Source organism: Somniosus microcephalus, chromosome 3 (genome assembly GCF_052327205.1).
Source record: "Somniosus microcephalus isolate GS21.2 chromosome 3, FLI_Smic_1.0, whole genome shotgun sequence".
NCBI lineage: Eukaryota > Metazoa > Chordata > Chondrichthyes > Squaliformes > Somniosidae > Somniosus > Somniosus microcephalus.
The window spans coordinates 135828719-135848073 of NC_140989.1; the positions used below are offsets into that span (position 1 = coordinate 135828719).

General features: G+C 41.7%; 1 protein-coding gene across 2 annotated transcripts in view; it reads right to left on the reverse strand.

The window, feature by feature from the left end:
- macrod2 (mono-ADP ribosylhydrolase 2) overlaps window positions 1-19355 on the reverse strand; it is a 1321175-nt gene that overhangs the window by 1250086 nt on the left and 51734 nt on the right. For both annotated transcript variants that reach the window (XM_085981648.1, XM_085981646.1), the window contains exons 2-4: window positions 17735-17803; window positions 11605-11673; window positions 337-447 (exon numbers count right to left, since the gene is read on the reverse strand). In XM_085981648.1, the coding sequence (XP_085837774.1) occupies window positions 337-447; window positions 11605-11673; window positions 17735-17803 (249 nt within the window). The remainder of the gene's footprint in view (window positions 1-336; window positions 448-11604; window positions 11674-17734; window positions 17804-19355) is intronic.

Below are 19355 nucleotides of genomic sequence, written 5' to 3' on the forward strand. Positions count from 1 at the left end.
TTCACAAGTTATGTGCATGCCTCTTAATAAAGGTGCAAGCTCTTTCTCATATCAATAAGACATTGTAAAGAAACTGCTTACATAAATTTCAGTACCATTTCTTGATTACATACAATCAAAAGTAATCAAGACTCAATAAATGTGATTTTTTTTGCACCACCATCTTGAACAGAAAATGTAAAGCTTTCAGCAAAGCAATGTACAGAAAATATTAACATAAATCCATCTCAGTAAGCCTATAGGCTTGCTATAAAATCACACTAAGATTTATCTAATGCTGAACAATTGTTCTCCCACAAACACCATCTCTCATTAGGTTTTGATGATAGTACCAACCTGCATTTACTATCGCATCAATTTTAAGCTTCGTTATGTCACCTCGGTACAGTGAAACGTTATCGTTCAGCGTCGAGTCTTTTTGAGCAGAGACCTCTTCATCTTCTTCACCTGCAACATTCAATTAAGTAACTCATCAGCAACATTCAAGCTGTTCAAGGCAAAATGACACCTAGCGGCAAAAACCTACAGAAGTAACAAATCTTCAGTAGTTAGAGTGTGGAACTTGCTACCACAGGAAGTGGTTGAGGCAAACAACTTGGAAGCTTTCAAAAGAAAACTAGACGAGTACGAGAGGAAAAAGGAATAGAAAGATATGCTGAAAGGCTGAGTTAGATGGAATGGGAGGAGACTTGCGTGGAGTATAAAAACCAGCACTCGTTGGGCCACATGGCCTGTTTCTGTGCTGTATATTCAATGTTATTCAGCAAAAGGTCAGTAAATATGGTTACAGCATTCGTTTCCTACCTGTACAAGTACAAATTTCCATGCCAACAAGAACACAGGCTCAAATCTGTAGCCACATGGTACAAGGAGTTAGCTGGACTGTACTGCCTTGTTCGCAGTTTGATTTCAACCATCCAATCAGTTGAACTGACTAATTTTCTTGCCTGCTCCCCCTTAAGGTACCAATTTTTGCTGGGGTATAGTTCCATAGCCAATGACAAACCTCCAGTACCTCACTCAAGTGGCCATTCTTCATACGTGAGCCTAGACAGTGATTGTGTGCAGGCTACTCTCTGGTGGTGAGCATTATATTCAAGCTTGATCCTTCTCACTTAACGTCTATGCACATACACTTTCTAGTAGGTCAACTGGATAGTGATCAGGCACATGGGAATCCTGGTTGATCTTAACCTCATACCCAGGGTTGCTTAAGGCCAATTGCAGCATCCCAACTGCTTACCCTGACTGACATCAGCTAACTCAGTGGCAACATGAATCGAACTTGGACCTGCTGGTTGGTATAGCTTACCAACTGGGTCATTGGGGAAGCTCATTTTAACTTTTGGTCATCACAGTTTGATTGGATTTTAAAAAAATATTTGACCACCCCATCAGCTCACTTAATTGTCAAACACTGACTAGTTTAGTAGAATCCACTTGTGATCATGGGTAGATTTGAGAACTAGGAGGCAGAGTCTCAGGATAAGGGGTCAGCCATTTAGGACTGAGATGAGGAGAAATTTCTTCACTCATAGGGTTGTGAATCTTTGGAATTCTCGACCGCAGAGGGCTGTGAATGCTCAGTCGTTGAGTATATTCAAGACAGAGATCGATAGATTTTTGGACTATAGGGAAATCAAGGGATATGGGGATCGGGCAGGAAAGTGGAGTTGAGGTCAAAGATCAGCCATGATCTTGTTGAATGGCAGAGCAGCCTTGATCGGCCGTATGGTCTATGCCTGCTCCTAATCCTTATGTTCTTATATAAAGCTCAAATCCTGTTAACAAAATCCCATTGGTATCAAATCTGCAGGAATTCCATCAGTTTTAGTCCTCTGATGATGCCCCTTTGTAGCCACTCAGCCTGGTCTGAATATTAAACAATATCAGTTAGTGCTAAGCAGCATCCAAGAGTGCTAGTTTAGGAATTAGTAAAAAGAGAGCTCGAGAGTGAGCAACTGATCAAAAAGAGATCTTTGACGTGATCAGCACTGAGCAGCAGTAGACATTGGGGAAATGGCATACAAACGATCAATTGATTACAGTAATCATTTGGGCTACTGGAGCAAGAATTGACTGCAATTTGTTATCAGGCATTGCAATGGACTTTAGGCATCAAAGAAGTGCAAGGCTTAAAATGTGTGGAACAACAAATGCATTTAGAACCTGGAGGGCAGCACGGTGGCATAGTGGTTAGCACTGTTGCCTCACAGCGCCAGGGACCCGGGTTCGAATCCGGCCTCGGGCGACTGTGCAAACTCCACACAGACAGACATTCTCCCCGTGTTTGCGTGGGTTTACTCCGGGTGCTCCGGTTTCCTCCCACAGTCCAAAGATGTGCAGGTTAGGTTGATTGGCTATGATAAATTGACCCTTAGTGTTAGGGGGATTAAATACGTGGGGTTACGGGGATAGGGTGGGATATGTGTCGGTGCAGGCTTGATGGGCCGAAATGGCCTCTATCTGCACTGTGGGGTTTCTGTGATTCTGTGATAAAAGGGTAAATATTCTGTGAAAGATGGGGGTTAAAATAGATGGCAATCCACTAGGAATTTCAGTCCCTCGAGCCTGTTCCGCCATTCAATGAGATCATGGCTGTTCTGTGACCGAACTCCTGCCTTTGTCCCATATCCCTTAATACCAATGGTTAACAAAAATAACTGTGCAATCTCAACACATTTAAAAGGGAATTCCAGGTATAATTAATAGATATGCTAATTACATGTTTCTCCAACCAGAAAAAATTCTATTTGAAAATAATGACACTGTTTGTACTTCTAACTTCATCAAACAGTGGACACACTTTACCAGTGATAGCTAAGAGGGTCCCATTGGACAAGATCGTGCGTGTGCACGTGACACATGCCACCTTTTCGGATAGTGAAATAAGAATTATAGCAACTTTAATAGAGACAGTAGCTTGAAAGAATTGGACAGCTTGAAAAAACCACTAAGTTACTGATTATCGTTTAGTGATATTAATTCAGCTCCCTCAAATTGAGGGACACAGTAACTCCAACAAAAATTGCTCCCCATCCTGGGGACAATGTCAGTAGTATACAAAGTTTAATCCAAAATTTTCACTTAAGACAGGCATCTAAATGAATCTTCGCAACCACTTGGAACATATGGACAGGAAGCCTTTCTATTTGAAAAGTAAGAAAATACATCATGATCTGATATCAAACCTCATATGAATGACTGCACATTTTATTTTGACAAACAAGCCAACCTGCTTGCTTTGGTGGACTAACTTTAGGTTGGGTATAGTCAACTTCAGACTGGAACTCCTTATCTGTCGGGCTATCACTTCCTTGCATAACAACATCTTCACCTGTGACATTAAATACCTTTCAGTCTTTATCAAGTATTTCCAACAACAAAAGATATTAAAGTTAGTAAAGGGGACAATGACTACAGAATTAAGTACCATCACTAGCAAGTAGGTACACACAGCTCACCTCCTTGACTCATCTATTTCTTAAACTAGCTGTAGCTCAGAAGGTAGCACCCTTGCCTCTGAGTCAGAAGGCTGTGCAGTACTGAGGGAGCACTGCACTGTTGGAGGTGCCATCTTTTGAATGAGACGTTAAACCAAGGCCCCATCTGCTCTCTCAGGTGGACGTAAAAGATTCCATGGCACTATGTTGAAGAACAGCAGGGGAGTTATCCCCGGTGTCCTGGCCAATATTCATTCCTCAATCAACATCACTAAAACAGATTATCTGGTCATTATCACATTGCTGTTTGTGGGAGCTTGCTGTGCGCAAATTGGCTGCCACGTTTCCTACATTACAACAGTGACTACACTTCAAAAAGTACCTCATCGGCTGTAAAGCACTTTGGAACATTCGGTAATCGTGAAAGGCGCTATAGAAATGCAAGTCTTTTTTTCTTTCAAGATCTGGATTTTTATTTGAAAATGGAAAAATTGCTTTTGGTGATTACTTCAGCTTGGATATTTTAGGTAATAACTCAGACAGTATGTTGCAAAACATGAGGGCAACAGGGTGTGTTTGCTAGGAGTTGATTGTGTATGATAAAGTCAGGTATAATAATGGGGAAACAGATGCTATAACTGATGATTAGCTAGTCAAAAGAAAAAGGATTATGGCCTGGGAGAAATTATTTTTTTTTAAATTTCTCCCAAGAAATGCCTTCTGGAAAAAAAAAAATAGGAGGGATAAAAGAAAGCCCTTTTGGTGGCACTGTAAAATAGAAAGACTTGCATTTATATAGCGCCTTTCACGACCTCAGGACGTCCCAAAGTGCTTTACAGCCAATGAAGTACTTTTGAAGTGTAGTCACTGTTGTAATGTAGGAAACGCAGCAGCCAATTTTTGCACACAGCAAGCTCCCACAGAATGCATTCATGTTTTTGTGGTCAGATGATGAGCTTGTAATCTCAACCAACTCACTAAGGAGAAGCAAGAGGGGAAAAAAATGGGCTTTTTCGTTATAGGAGGAGAAAGTGAGAGGGCAAGTCAATGTGGCCTCTCATGTACAGTAGTGGAGCAGGTTATTGGCTCGCCCTTGGGAGTCGGGGGGCTAAAACCTTCTGAATAGATGAAAAGTGTGACAAAATTATATTATCTTAAATAACACACAGTCAGATAGAATCATAGAACACAGAAGGAAGCCATTCGGCCCACCGTGCCGGCTCTTTGAAAGAGTGATCCAATTAGTTCCACTCCCCCGCTCTTTACTCATAGCCCAGCAATTTTTTTTTCCTTTTCAGGTATTTATCAAATTTCTTTTTGAAAGTTAATATTGACTCTGCTTCCACCACCCTTTCAGTCAGTGCATTCCAGATCATCATAACTCGCTGCATAAAAATAATTTCTCATCTTCTGTCTGGTTCTTTTGCCAATTACCTTAAATCTGTCTCTTCTGGTTACCGACCCTCCAGCCAGTGGTAATAGTTTCTCCCTATTTAATCTATCAAAACCCTTTATAATTTTGATCACCTCAATTAAATCTCCCCTTAATCTTCTCTGCTCTAAAGGAGAACAATTCCAGCTTCTCCAGTCTCTCTACGTAACTGAAGTCGCTCATCCCTGGTACCAATCTGTAAGATTGTGCTGTATGATTCTATGATCTCATCAGTCTCTCCGACACCCAATTCACCTTTCCTTCCCCTTGGTAATGTGCTTGTGATCATCCTATCCTAAAATAAAATTGCTCTTCTTTTCCCCATCCAACTGCCATCATATTGAAAGATTTACATAGTGCCTTATTTCATCTATCACAAATATCTCAAAGCTTTCTTTTTATGATAATTTAGTACTGAATTGCAGTGACTATTGTTATATAGACATGTGTTGTGAAAAATGGTGGCTGCACAACAGCAATAGAACAAAGCTGTTAATTGGCTTATGGTTAATGGACCAACACTGGCCAAGAAAAATCCCTACTCATCTACCATTACGGCCATGAGAATAACATCCTCGTGACCTACAAGGACAGGTAGATGGAGTCTTGGCTTAATGTCTCATCAGAAGGATAACATCTAACAATGCAGTACGCCCTCAATACTGTACTAGAGTGTTAGCTTAGATTATGTGCACAAGTCATCGAGTGGGGTTAAAATCCACATCCTTCTGACTGGAGACAAGAGTGCTACCAAACAAGCCAAGCTGGCTCAAACGGTCATACAATAAAATTATGGAAGCTGCTATTAACTCTTGAATTATCTATCATATTGAATGCCCTAAGCTAATTCATGATCACCAATATGGTTTTTGGCACAGCCATTTCATTAGTGATGATTTCCCACAAGTTATGCATCTCTGAAACTCTGCTTTTCTCACTTCAGTGACGTATTTATCATTACTTTGGACATCTCCAAACACCATGGGCTCAACAACTCTTAATTGTAAATTACAGTAATCTAGTTTAATCTCAAATCACAGGTGATGATGATCCACCCTCTAACTCTGACCTGGGGAGGGTCCCCTGGGCTTTGTTCCTTCTCAATATCAATGGCCTCCTCCACTTATTATCTAATTGTACTCACACTTTTGTTGAGTAGTTCACTCTGCGTTTATCAACTTCCTTCAGAATGCATAACCTTAGCACATGCAACAGACATTTATCAGCATAACAATTAATTCACAACAACTGCATCTCTTCAATACACTTTGATGAAGCAATTTAAAAAAAAATCTTGTTTCTTCCAATTCTTCAAAGACAGTTTCTTTGTATCTCTTGTAAGACCGACTGCCTCTTAGCATTAATGTCTCCACTCTCAGCCCTCCCACACCAAATACTTATTTTCCCCATCAGCAATTCTCTTAATGCTCAAATCTATCCAAGGCTTGAATGCTGCTTCCAAAGCTGAGGCAGTGTACAATATTCCTGCAACGGATGCAAGAAAAATGTTTTGCCATATGCTAGGCATCCATTCGCTCACTTCTTGTCTGCAATCTCTCTGAATCTTCTTCTTCTCGTTCCTCCTAAGCTCCAAAAAAGTGGCCTACACCCTCCTGCATCCTCAATGTGTTAAACTCAAGACTCATTACACCATCCTCTACTCTTAATTCATTTTGTATCAAAACCTCAAGTTTTGGAACTGCTTACCTCCCCCTATTATTCCTTCCTCTTAGAGTCTGCTTGTTTTTGAAACCGACGCTTGGCATCACCGAATCACAACTTCTTGATTAAGCCTATTTTCCCCCAATCTTATCAATCTCAGTCCTGCACACAGTTTTTTTTTAATTTATTCATTTGCAGGATGTGGACGTCGCTGGCTAGGCCAGCATTTATTGCCCATCCGTAATTGCCCTCAAGAAGGCAGTGGTGAGCCGCCTTCTTGAACCACTGCTGTCCTTGTGGTGAAGGTACTCCCACAGTGCTGTTAGGGAGGGAGTTCCAGGATTTTGACCCGGCAACGATGAAGGAACAGCAATATATTTCCAAATCAGGATGGTGTGTGACTTGGATGGAAACTTGGAGGTGGTCGTGTTCCAATGCGCCTGCTGCCCTTGTCTTTCTAGGTGGTAGAGGTCGTGGATTTGGGAGGTTCTGTCGAAGAAGCCTTGGCGAGTTGATGTAGTGCATCTTGTAGATGGTACACACTGCAGCCACGGTACGCCGGTGGTGGAAGGAGTGAATGTTTAAGGTGGTGGATGGGGTGCCGATCAAGGGGACTGCTTTGTCCTGGATGGTATCGAGCTTCTTGAATGTTGCTGGAGCTGCACTCATCCAGGCAAGTGGAGAGTATTTCATCACACTCCTTACTTGTGCCTCATAGCTGGTGGAAAGGCTTTTGGGAGTCAGAAGGTGAGTCACTTACTGCAGAATACCCAGCCTCTGTCCTGCTCTTGTAGCCACAGTATTTATGTGGCTGCTCCAGTTAAGTTTCTGGTCAATGGTGGCCCCCAGGATATTAATGATGGGGGATCTGCCAATGGTAATGTCATTGAATGTCAAAGGGAAGCTTAGACTCTCTCATGTTGAAGAGATTGTCATTGCCTGGCACATATGTGGCACAAATATCACTTGTCAGCCCAAGCCTGGATGTTGTCCAGGTTCTGCTGCATGCGCGCTCGAACTGCTTCATCATCTGAGGATAATGAAGCAGTCAGTTGTTCAGTAATTTTGCTGTCTATAGAAAATTTTGCACAGCCACCAATGGTAGGGCAAAGGATTGTGGGTATGCACAAAAGGTCAGTCAGAACGCAGAGTTCTAAGGTCGCTGTAGGAGGCTGAAATAAACAATCAATCAGTTGTTAATAGCATTTTCTGGAGGTACAGACTACACAGTAATTAGATGTTGAAGCTGATGACTTCAAGAAGAACTGATCTACTCAAGTATGTTCCATGGGTTTCAGTAGAACAACTTACATTTATATTGTGCCTTTAATGTAGATAAACATCCAAAGGTTCTTGACAAAGGCATAGTCAGAAATGTGGATGAGTACAAGGAGGAAATATGAGGGGCTTGGTTAAAGAGACGTGTTTTAAAGAGGGTCTTACAGGAGAAGAGGGAGGTGGAGGAGCTTAGGGAGGGGTTTCCAGAGCATAATGTCGAAGTACGGCCACGAATGGTGGGGCAAAGGTTTGGGGTATGCACAAAACGTCAGAGTCAGAGGAACGCAGAGTTCGGAGGTTGAAAAGGAAAGCAGGGGTGAGGCCATGAAAGGAGAAGGTGGTTACAGGAAACTTTGTGATATCCGGCACCGACGGGACCGGCGTGTTGCCGATCTATCAAAACTGCCGGACATACAAAGTTAATGTTGAAGCATACAGAGGTTTGCATCTCCGTATCTGACAACAAACACTGTTGCTTAGCAACAGCTTCTAAAGAGTCGGCTGCAGCTGCAAGCGTCTCTAGCTGAAGCTGTTGCTATAGCTACAGACCTTGCAGTGCCTGACTGGGAAAAAAAGAGATCTAAAAAAACTTACAGAAAACGGTTCCTGATTTTTGCCGTTAGAGCGAGTATTCTGGACATACAACCTCCGGATAAACCAAAGTTTCCTGTAATTTGCTAAATTACAGGTTTTTTTAAGTACCCATTTACTGTTGCCATATAGTTCGATCATAATACAAGGACTGCATTACTGTTTGTAAAAGTACTCTTATTCCTGGAGCAACATTTTCTATAGACATTAAAATTACTGGCAGTCCAAGCATCTGGGCATTTTGTCTCTGAAAGAATGCTGTAGGCTTTAAGAGGAAAATCAAGTTTGGAATTTTGCCATCCCTTCTTGTATATAATTTTCACCAAGCATATTTAAATCAAATACCATATATACCGATAATGTATATATAAAAATCTCAGTATCAGGAATTTCCAGATTAACATGATATTTTGAGTTATATTTTACAAAATAACATTATAATCAAAAACTATAGTGCTTTTGTATTCCCAATTTCAGTGTTGCTTTGTATGCCATCTAGTGGTATAGTTTGACTGGCATTGTGTGGTATCCCTTTTCTATTCGAAGCCGTCAGTCTTAAATACAGGTTTTAATTAGGGCATTCTTAATTTATGTCATAGCATGGGGACAGAACACTATAAAATAATTAGGTTAATACAAGAAATAAAGATATCACAGTTAATCAAGAATATTTTTCTTTCCAAGCGATATCGACATTCTGCTTGCAGCAGCACATTGACCTTACAAAAGACAAGAGGGAGAGATCTTTGTCTTCACTGCCTGGGCAGTCATCTGGCAGATCATCTGCCCTTTACTGAATCCACCTGATTTTAATTCCATTCATTTGGCAGATTACCTCCCAGAATGTCTTGGCATTGGAAATGGTTCCCTTGCATACCAGTATCATTTTGGAGCTCATCGAGTGTCCCACACATATATATATTATATATACAGAGATACAGATGATAGAGATAGAGATGATAATAGCGATGTCAAATTTTTTGTCTTATAACACTCCTGTGAAGCGCCTTGGGACGTTTTACTACGTTAAAGATGCTACATAAATGCAATTGTTGTTGTTGTTGTTGATGATAGAGATGAGATCGAGTTGGAGTTTTTGGCTCTAAAGCTGCAACTGAGAGAGACAGAATGTGTCCAAGTTCGAGATGGAATTTTGTACCACGTTTTGTGTTTAAAAGACCCTCCAACCATAACTGCCTTAGGATAGGTCATGAATTCCTTACAGTAGGGGTGTTTCTGATCAAACATTATAAACATGCATACATTTTGGGTTTATAGTACTTGGGGAGCTTGAGGAAGATAGCAATACACATGTTTGGGGTTAATTTGTGGTTATGGGTCAAAGTAATTTGTTTTGTTTGGGTACCTGGAGTTTGGTTGAATGAAAGGGTCATGGTGCTCAGTCTACATCGAGCAGTAGTCTTGCCAGCGGTCATCACGTTCCTGTCCTAGTTCAGGCAGTGAGCAGCCATTGATTTATTTCCACTGCCTTAGTTATTCTGCTTCCAGGGAAGGAGGTGGTCAAGCTGCACAAATCTCCAAGAGGAGGCCGTACATGGCTAGGTGCTCCTAGAGTTCCAAGTGGCGACAGGCCAGTCTGTATATGATCTTTACATCTACGATCCAATGTTAGTTGCAGGGAGGTTAGCAATTCACAAGAACTGCATCACTGTGTGTGCTATAAAATGCATTTCACTCTGGTCAGTAAGCTCAGCAGGCCCAAGGTAGGGTCCTCGGTGATGGAGTCCAGTCGTGACCTTTGTGGCCTCACGGGTCAACATTCAGAATCACTGAATGCGGATGCATGACCAAAAATTTGTGCAGAGGTGAGGCTATCCCTCCAGTAATCATCTGGCAAGGTTGGAATGCATGGGGTTTTATGGGTCCAGTACAGTTGGTGTATTAGCTTGAGTTGTCCCTCTTGCCTCCTGTTTATGGTAGCTCTGTGACCCTAAGGGAAGTGTGCATTGTACAACCACAACAACTTGCATTTATATAGAGCCTTTAAATGTCCCAAAGTGCTTCACAGGAGCGATTATCAAACAAAATTTGACACCGTGCCACATAAGAACAGATGACCAAAAGCTTGGTCAAAAAGGTAGGTTTTAAGCAGCGTCTTAAAGGAGAGCGAGGTAGAGGGAAAGAATTCCAGAGCTTAGGGCTTTGGCAGCTGAAGGCACGGCCACCAATGGTGGAGCGATTAAAATCCATGATGTGCAAGAGGCCAGAATTGGAGGAGCGCAGAGATCTCAGAGGTTGTAGGGATGGAGGAGGTTGCAGAGAGATAGGGAGGGCTACTTGGGGTCGAACTGTAACTTCTCATTTATTCATTCTCTTGAAAAGGGAAGGCTGAGGGGTAACCTGAAAGAGGTGTTTAAGATTATGCAAGGGTTTGATAGGGAAGACGTAGAGAAGATGTTTCCACTTGCAGGCGAGACCAGAGGCCATAAATATAAGATAGTCACTAATAAATCCAATAGGGAATTCAGGAGAAACCTCTTTCCCTAGCGAGTGGTCAGGATGTGGAACTTGCTACCACAAGTAGTAGTTGAGGTGAATAGCATAGATGCATTTAAGGGGAAGCTAGATAAACACAGGAGGGAGAAAGGTATAGAAGGATATGTCGATGGGGTTAGATGAAGAGGGGTGGGAGGAAGCTCACGTGGACCATAAACACTGGCATGGATCTGTGGGCCCGAATGGCCTGTTTCTGTGCTGTAAATACTTTGTAATACTATACAAGGAGGTTCACTTGCCTCAATACTTTTAACTGCAAAGGATAGAAAAATGAAATAAGTCTTTAGTCCTATGTCAACTGCACACAGAAGCCAGAATGAAGGAGCACTGGAAATAGTTTGCATTTCCCCACTGTCAGTGACAGAGTGGAGCAGAACACTAGAGGGCCACGAGAACGGTCAATCCTTTGGTTTCAGGCATATGTGAGCATAACATTTGTGTGCTGCTCATTTGAATAAAATGGAGAGATGCTTTCTTTTTGCTGATTATTTTCGCCCTTCAGCAGTTTGGCTAGCATTCAAACCTTTTGTTAGGCTTTATCAGAAGAAGGCAAATGAAATTAAATTGTCCTCTCGAAGCCATAACAAGCCCAGGTGAAAATATTAATTTACAAGAGCAGGATGGATTAAGAACTGCTGCAACTCACTGAGTGAATGATAACAAGCTCAACATTGAACTTACCAGTTCCTTCCTTCAATGGAGAATATTCATCCTGTTCTTGATCTTCCAGCTTTTCTTTCAGATATAGCTCTGTTGTGAAAGAACAATTGTGAAAAAAAATGAACAAAATACCAACATATCAAAAGGTCACCAGGGTGTGCAGTTTACACTCTAATTGTATAAACTGATGCAAGAGTTCTAGACAGATAAAATGTACCAACAATTCCAGCATCTGAATTCGAATCTGAATATTGTACAGCAACAATTGTGGGGAAGAGGAAAAGAAGGTTCCAGCAATATTTGTACCAGAAGGATCTCACTAAACTGTCCCTTTAAATATGTGCATTGATCTCTGTGTCTGTAATACATTCAAAAAGCTTAAGCAAAGAACGTGCTTGAAAACCTAATTGATTTACAGACAAAAATAAGACATCATTGATTTTGCAGACGAGCATACTCTAAAATCTAGTGTATAAATGTGCATAGTTTATGTCCTCCACACACACAGCCGGATTTTATGATGAAACTAGAGAGGAGCATTTACAAAACCTCGCCGTCACAGCGGCATTTCAATAATTCTCCTGAAGCAGCTTCTTGGTGTTTTCTACCAGTCTATTTAGGAGGGTAAAAGTATGCAATATTCTTCCATGCACACTAACTATGTGAAAAATATTAGATTATCACCTACAATATGAATTATCACCATTCAATTTTTGTGTTCATGTGCCAGGCTTTCAATCATGGGGCTTCTGGTCATTCACAGGGAGGGAGAGATTAAGGGGAAGGAGAAATGGGGGTTAAAAATAGAAAAATGCACATTTTAAGACAGTTTTAAATGGAGCATCAACTACTCACTGCATATTTGTTCTACAATTTGTGTGAGGCCATATAAAGATGGCAATTTTTATTAGAATTATAAAACCTATTAGAGAATATCAGTTTAAATACTGTTGCGTTTTACACAATTTTTGTCTCCTTGTATTTTATTTAAAACATATAAAGTACAAGACTTCATGCATTGGGAATCATGATGCTCATGATAAAGCAATACTTCCACTGGAAGCAGTTCTCGATTCTTATGGTGTTGAATTTGCTTCATTTATACAACAAGTCATCTTCTGCAACACTGGAACAACAAAGCAGCTCAAAACTCTGACTTTAAAGTAACTGCAAACATAATCTTCGGCTCACAAAGTCGCCATAGAGATTTTATCATTTCAATCGGGAACAAGGGGGCATAAATTTAGGAATAGAACGAGAAGCATAATGAGGGAGGTCAGAAGTGTTTTATTCCTGCAATGGGTTATCAGAACTTAAAAGCTTCACCAGTGGCTGCTCAAGCCCAGTCAATTGCAACATTTAAAGGGGAATCAGATACACACTTTAAGAGAAAATACCAACTACTGTGGGGAAAGAACAAGGAGATGGGATTAGAGTAGATTGTTGCAATGCGGAGCCACCACTGGCACAAGCACAATGGGGATGGGGACAGATGGGGGGGTGGGGTGGGGGCGAGAGGTCTTGCCTCAGTGCTGAAATTTCAACAATTGTATGTGCACTGGGGACGTTTTGATCAGGGCAGCAATGCGAAAATCATATTGCTGGCCTGCACACTCGGAGCCAGAGTAAAACATGAAATGTGAAGTGCTGCAGGCAGCACCCATTTTAGTTTTGCTGCTAACACCAGCATTTCAACTCGCCAGCAAACAGCACAGCAGCATCTAAGGTGATCTTGGTCCCTCTGCAGCAACATGTCACCTCAGTTATACAATCGTGCTGTAGAAGGGTAGGAGAGGGGCTGGATAATCATGTCATTGGTTTTGAACATTACTGCTTACTTTGCAAGTTTTAGAGATAGAACAACTTGCATTTATACAGCGCCTTCAACGCAGTAAAACATATCAAGGTGCTTCACAGATGTGATTAATAAAATTCGATACCGAACCACAAAAGGAAATTAGGACGGGTGAGCAAAAGCTTCGTCAATAACGTAGGTTTTAAGGAGCATCTTAAAGGAGAAGAGAGAGGTAGAGAGGCGGAGAGGTTTAGGGAGGGAATTCCAGAGCTTAGGGCCTAGGCAGCTGAAGGCACGGCCACCAATGGTGGAGCGATTATAATCAGGGATGCGCAAGAGACCAGAATTGGAGGAGTGCAGAAATCGCTGAGGGTTTGTAGGGCTGGAGAAGGTTTGAATTTTGATAACCAAAATAGGAAGCAGGGTAAATAATGCAACCAGGTTAATAAGGATTTAGATCTTTTAGGTAACTACGTCAACTAGGTGGCGATTTTGGCGGGATAGCAGTGGAAAAGGCAGATGGAGTCCTGCTGCTATGTTCCTGCTCTGAACCTCAATTTCTTTGCTCCTTCCATCTCTCTGTTCTTAGCTGCCCCTTTTGTTACCATCCACATGTGAATACTAGCAGTGGTATTGAGGGTGGTGGGGGGGGGGTGCGCAGAAAGCAGCTTATTTCACTGTTTACCGCTGTCTCCGCCAACCCCAAGGACTGCCAGGAGAAAGGTGGAGGAGGTACCCTCAGAGTGGCAGTGGTAAGCACCTGGAGTTTCAGGATGGAAGTAGTGGGCTAAGTAGCCGTCTCCTCCCTTCATATGGGCCACAACAGACTCATCAGGAAAGATCTAAAAGTCTTAGAAAGGGTAGAGAGGTGGTTCACCAGGAATAAGGGACTTTAATTATGAGGAGAGATTGGAAAAGTTAGGAATGTTCTCCTTGGAACAGAGAAGGTTAAGACGTGACCTAATAGAGGTTTTCAAGATGATGAGAGGCTTTGATAGAGTAGAGAGAGAAAAACTATTCCCTCTGGTGAGTGGGTCAATAACCAGAGGTCATAGATTCAAAATCATTGGCAAAAGATCTAGAGGGGAGATGGAGAAATGTTTTCATCAGTTGTCAGGATCTGGAACACACGACGTGAAAATGTGGTAGAATCTGATACCATAAATAATTTTAAAAGGGAGATGGGAATTTAACAGGTACTTGAGTATGAGGAAGTTACAGGGTTACGGACAAAAAGCGGGGAATGTGGGACCAAACACGACTGCTCTTTCAAAGAGCCAGCGCAGGCATGACGAGCCGAATGGCCTCCTTCTGTGCTGCAAATTTCTGTGATTCTATTTGTTTCAGGCCTTGTCGTAAACAAACAAAAAAAATTAGCTTTGCTTTTGTGGGTCTCTTCTCCCTCTTTAAATCCTCGCTGCCTTTTCTGGTGTTGCAGCAGCAACATCACTACTGTACAATCCTACCAGAATTCCCCACCATGGCAGCAGCAGCAGGCTACCTCTAGGTAGCAGGGATCCTGCTAGGCGCCTGCCCGTTAGATAAGCCCCACAACCCAAAGAAATTAGGTCGGGGCTACGACAGGAACCAATCAGCGCTACCCTGCACATAAAAGGGAAATCTGCCCCTACATGTTAAGTGAAACAGTGGTACAGTGCAACCAGGAAAGAGATTCATAGTGGATTATAGTGACTATTCCCATGAAATTGTTAGCACAGTGCTCAGCTGCAGTGAAAAATGCAAAAAGCTATTGCGTTGCATTAACAAAGGGCTGGAGCGCAAATTAAAACAAGTTGCATTGCCGATGTATAAATCTTTGCCCAGATTCCATCTGAAATATGGTGTACAGTTCTGATCACCTAATCAATGAAAGGGTACAGCGGTGAACAAAGGTGATTCCAAGCATTAAAAATTTAAATTACAATGAAAAGGTTAAGGAAGTTGGGCTCATTATCTTTGGAAAAGATGAGCCGTTGAGATGACCTATTTGAAGGTCTCAAAATTATGAAGGGAATTAACAAAATTGATCACTGACCTACACTAGCTCCCGGTCTGGCAACGCCTTGACTTCAAAATTCTCATTGTTGTTTTCAAATCCTTGCCTCGCCCCTCCCTATCTCTGTAACCTCCTTCAGCCCGACAACCCTGCAAGATCTCTGCGCTGCTCCAATTCTGGACTCTAGCAGCCCTGATTTTAATCGCTCCATTGGCGGCTGTGCCTTCAAATGCCTAGGCCCCAAGTTCTGGAATTCCCTCCCTAAACCTCTTCATCGCTCTACCCCTCTCTCTCCTCCTTGAAGATGCTCCTTAAAGCCTACGACACCTGTCCTAATATCTCCTTATGTGGCTCGGTGTCAAATTTTATTTGATAACGCTCCTGTGAAGCACCTTGGGATGTTTTACTACATTCAAGGCGCTTGGAGTAAACCCCCCATAAAACATAATGCAATCGCCTTGGTGATTTTTGTGGCTATCGACTCATTCAATTACAGAGAACAACTAATGAACAACAATCACAGGACACTAGGTGGCACTTTAGTTCCCTGTGCTGGTGTACTGATGTCTCAGCAATACCACAACATTTTAATTACAGCAATTGCAAATTAATAGCATACTCTCAACAAGAGTAATAATGGCAAACGGCCATTACTAATGTACTTTTTTGTAGCTATTTGGCAATGAATAGCTACATAAAAGAAATAGGATTATAAATCCGAAACCTCCTTCAGCCCTACAACCATCGAGATCTCTGCACTCCTCCAATTCTGGCCTCTTGCGCATCCCCGATTATAATCTCTCCACCACTGGCAGCTGTGCCTTCAGCTGCTTTGGTCCCAAGATTTGAAATTCCTTCCCTGAATCTCTCCACCTCTCTGTCCACCTTTAAGATGCTCTTTAAAACCTACCCCTTTAGCCGACTTGTCCCAATATCTCCGTATGTGGCTCGCTGTCAAATTTTGATTGATAACACTCCTGTGAAGAGCCTTAGGACATTTTACTATGTTAAAGGCGCTATAAAAATGCAAGTTGTTGTTGTTGAAACTGATACTGGTTACAACTTAGTTATCGACAAATCATCATTCTTAAACACATCTAGGGGCAATTCACTTCCTCTTCTCTCCTCCTTCAATGTCTCTCAACTTAACTTTCCCCATCCAAAGGGAAATAGGTGAAAATCTACACTGAAGTCTGTGCCGATGCTGCTCAAAAGCCAGCCACAAAGGTCACTAAACCTCCGATGTTCTTGAGTGGAGAATTTAGGGGCTCAAACCTGCATCAATGCACTTGGTGATGGAGCAAGTTGCCATTTAATGCTTTTACTTTAAAAATAGCATTATGGAGTGAACTAAATTAACATGTTTTTGTAGTGCTTGTAATGAAATAAAGTTATGGTTAAGTTAGTGAATATAGCCCCCGTATATAAACATAGTAAAACATTTCTCAATAGTTTATTATATCCTTTATACACACACCATGGAACTTATAACAAGAACTGTCTTGTGATAATTTCTCCTGGACATTTTGATGAAATTATGTATCTGAGGCAGAGTCTACTTTCTGACTTGCTATGGTCACGAACACCAGTGTACAGCGTTTCCCAGTAGAATATTAAAAGCTTTGTCAGATTAGGAATATAGTGAATTCTAGTGGACCCAAACTTCCATGTGACTGTTGTATATGCTCAATCACTGGGTGGCACAGGTATTAACATGGTCCTCATGCCACTTCTGACCTGCGTTAGAATTCTGCCCTGACTGATGAGAATGAGGGGTAGAAATTTCAGGGACCAGCGTTCAATATTGGGTGTTGCTGGCAATCTCCTGAAACAGGCAAAAAGCCTTTACATATGTAAGTGAGGGGCTCAACACTTGTTTTAGGTTTCGTTGCAGAACTTGGATTGTGCTGAGTGGACCAGGCAGCTGTAAGCAAGTTGCAACAGCATAGATTACTCTTTCTAACCTCTTAGAATATAAATATTTGCTTTTTAAAAAATATATAACTTTTATTTGAAAAAATATAAGGGAGCATGTTTGGTCATTGCATGGCTAATAAATGGGACATGGTAGTGCTAGTGGAAGGAATACTGCCGTCCAATCAGCTTGAGTTAGCTATCAAACACTCAAACGCCAGCTAGATGGATAATTAGGAAATGGATTCTCCAGGAGCATCTCCTAAGCAGGTCTTGGTTGATCTACAATAAGTTGTACTGATCAGAATTCTAATGTGTATACGGTATTTATGCATTACCTTGCACTTATTTCTGTACTCAACTTTTGATGGATTGATTATTTTGATGAACCCGTTAAAAATAAATCTCATACCAAGAATGACAGTCTTCAATTAATAGCCACTTACTTTTTGCATCTTCTCTCCATACAGAAATGTCCTTCAGCTGTATAATTCCATCATCAAAAGAATCTGTAACTGTTGGGAAAATAAACACTGTAATTTCTCAAAGTCAAATAATGACACAAAAAGAAATTTGTCTAGGGCCATGACTGGCAAATTTACATTTGGGTGCCAACAGATTGATTTCACAGGTGCAAGTAGTAAATCTTCCCTGGGTAGGTTGTTTTCTTTCCTCTTTTGTGCATTACTTTTTCCATAACTTGTGTTGTAAATAAATGTAACCAGTACACCCAGCTGTAACTTGGGAGAATGACCTGGATGAAGGCATTGGGGGAGCTGTCTGCAAGTTGGCGTCTGATGCAAAAATTTGTGCTGGTGTCAGAATCCCAGATGAGAAAAAAAACTTCAAGATGCGATGGGACTCATGGGTCAGCAGATGACATTGAATGTAGATAAATATAGTCTATGCCCATGGGTTGGGCTAATGCCAAGCATGTGCATGCCATGCTCGGTTTTGATTTTAAGTCTTTGAGCAAGAAAGGGACCTGGGTGTTATAGTGCATGAGTCTCTAACGGTTCACACCCAGTGTGGAGCGGCTGTAACGAAAGCAAATAGAGCACTGGGATGTATAGCTAGGATGGTCCAATATAAAGCCGCAATATAGCATCCTTGTACAATTCACTGGTTAGGCCCCATCTGGAATACTGTGTCCAGTCTGGTCCCCTCATATTGTGGGAGTCTTACAGGCCCTGGAATAGATCCAGAGAAGGGCCAAAAGATCACTATGTCATAAGCTCATGACAGCTGGGCCTTTTTACTCCAGAAAAGCTTAGACTTCAGGCTGATTTGTTGAAAGTATTTAAAATGATGAAGGGACTAGATGATAGCCACGTGGATAGACTGTGTGAATTAAATAGGTCAGGGAGAATGGGGGCATATGCATGTAAGTTAGGTAGGCATAGAACAGATTAGATGTTAGATTTCTCAGAGAATCACACACCTTTGGTGTAAGTTGCCAATTCGTGCAGCGAGTGTGGATTCACTGCGAACATTCAAAAGGGAGCTGGGTGAGTTCACGGAGGTGGTCGATATCGCTGCTTACAAAAGGTAGGTGTGATGTTGGATGATGTACCTCGAGATCACGGTTATCTCCTAGGACCAGTTTTTCATTCTCCTTTCGGAGTCAGAAAGCAATTTCACTGAATTTGCACACAAACCTCCCCCACCTTGCTCCCAAACTAGCCCAGGGCTTTTTTTTTTAAACATGAAGTGTTTTGCCTGCGCCAGGAGACTTCATGGCTGCTGGTAGCTGGGGAGCATTGGGGGGATATGATGCTCAGTTGCAACTATTACTGAATGGGACAGACGTGATGGAGCAGGTGGTCTTCTCTGTGCCTTTGTGATACGTCCATAGGTTGTTATTGGATTTGCAATGGGAGCAGCACATTTAAAAAAAATAAATTACAAGTGGCAGTAACATTTTTTTGACTTTTTAAAGTGTAACAAAATAGGGCAATAAGTTTCAATTTTCACCTGGATTGTACCTTTTGTTTTTAAATGGGAAGTGTGGATTTCCTCCACCCCAAAAATTATGGGGCTTGAAGAATAACTAGCGTTGTACAGTAC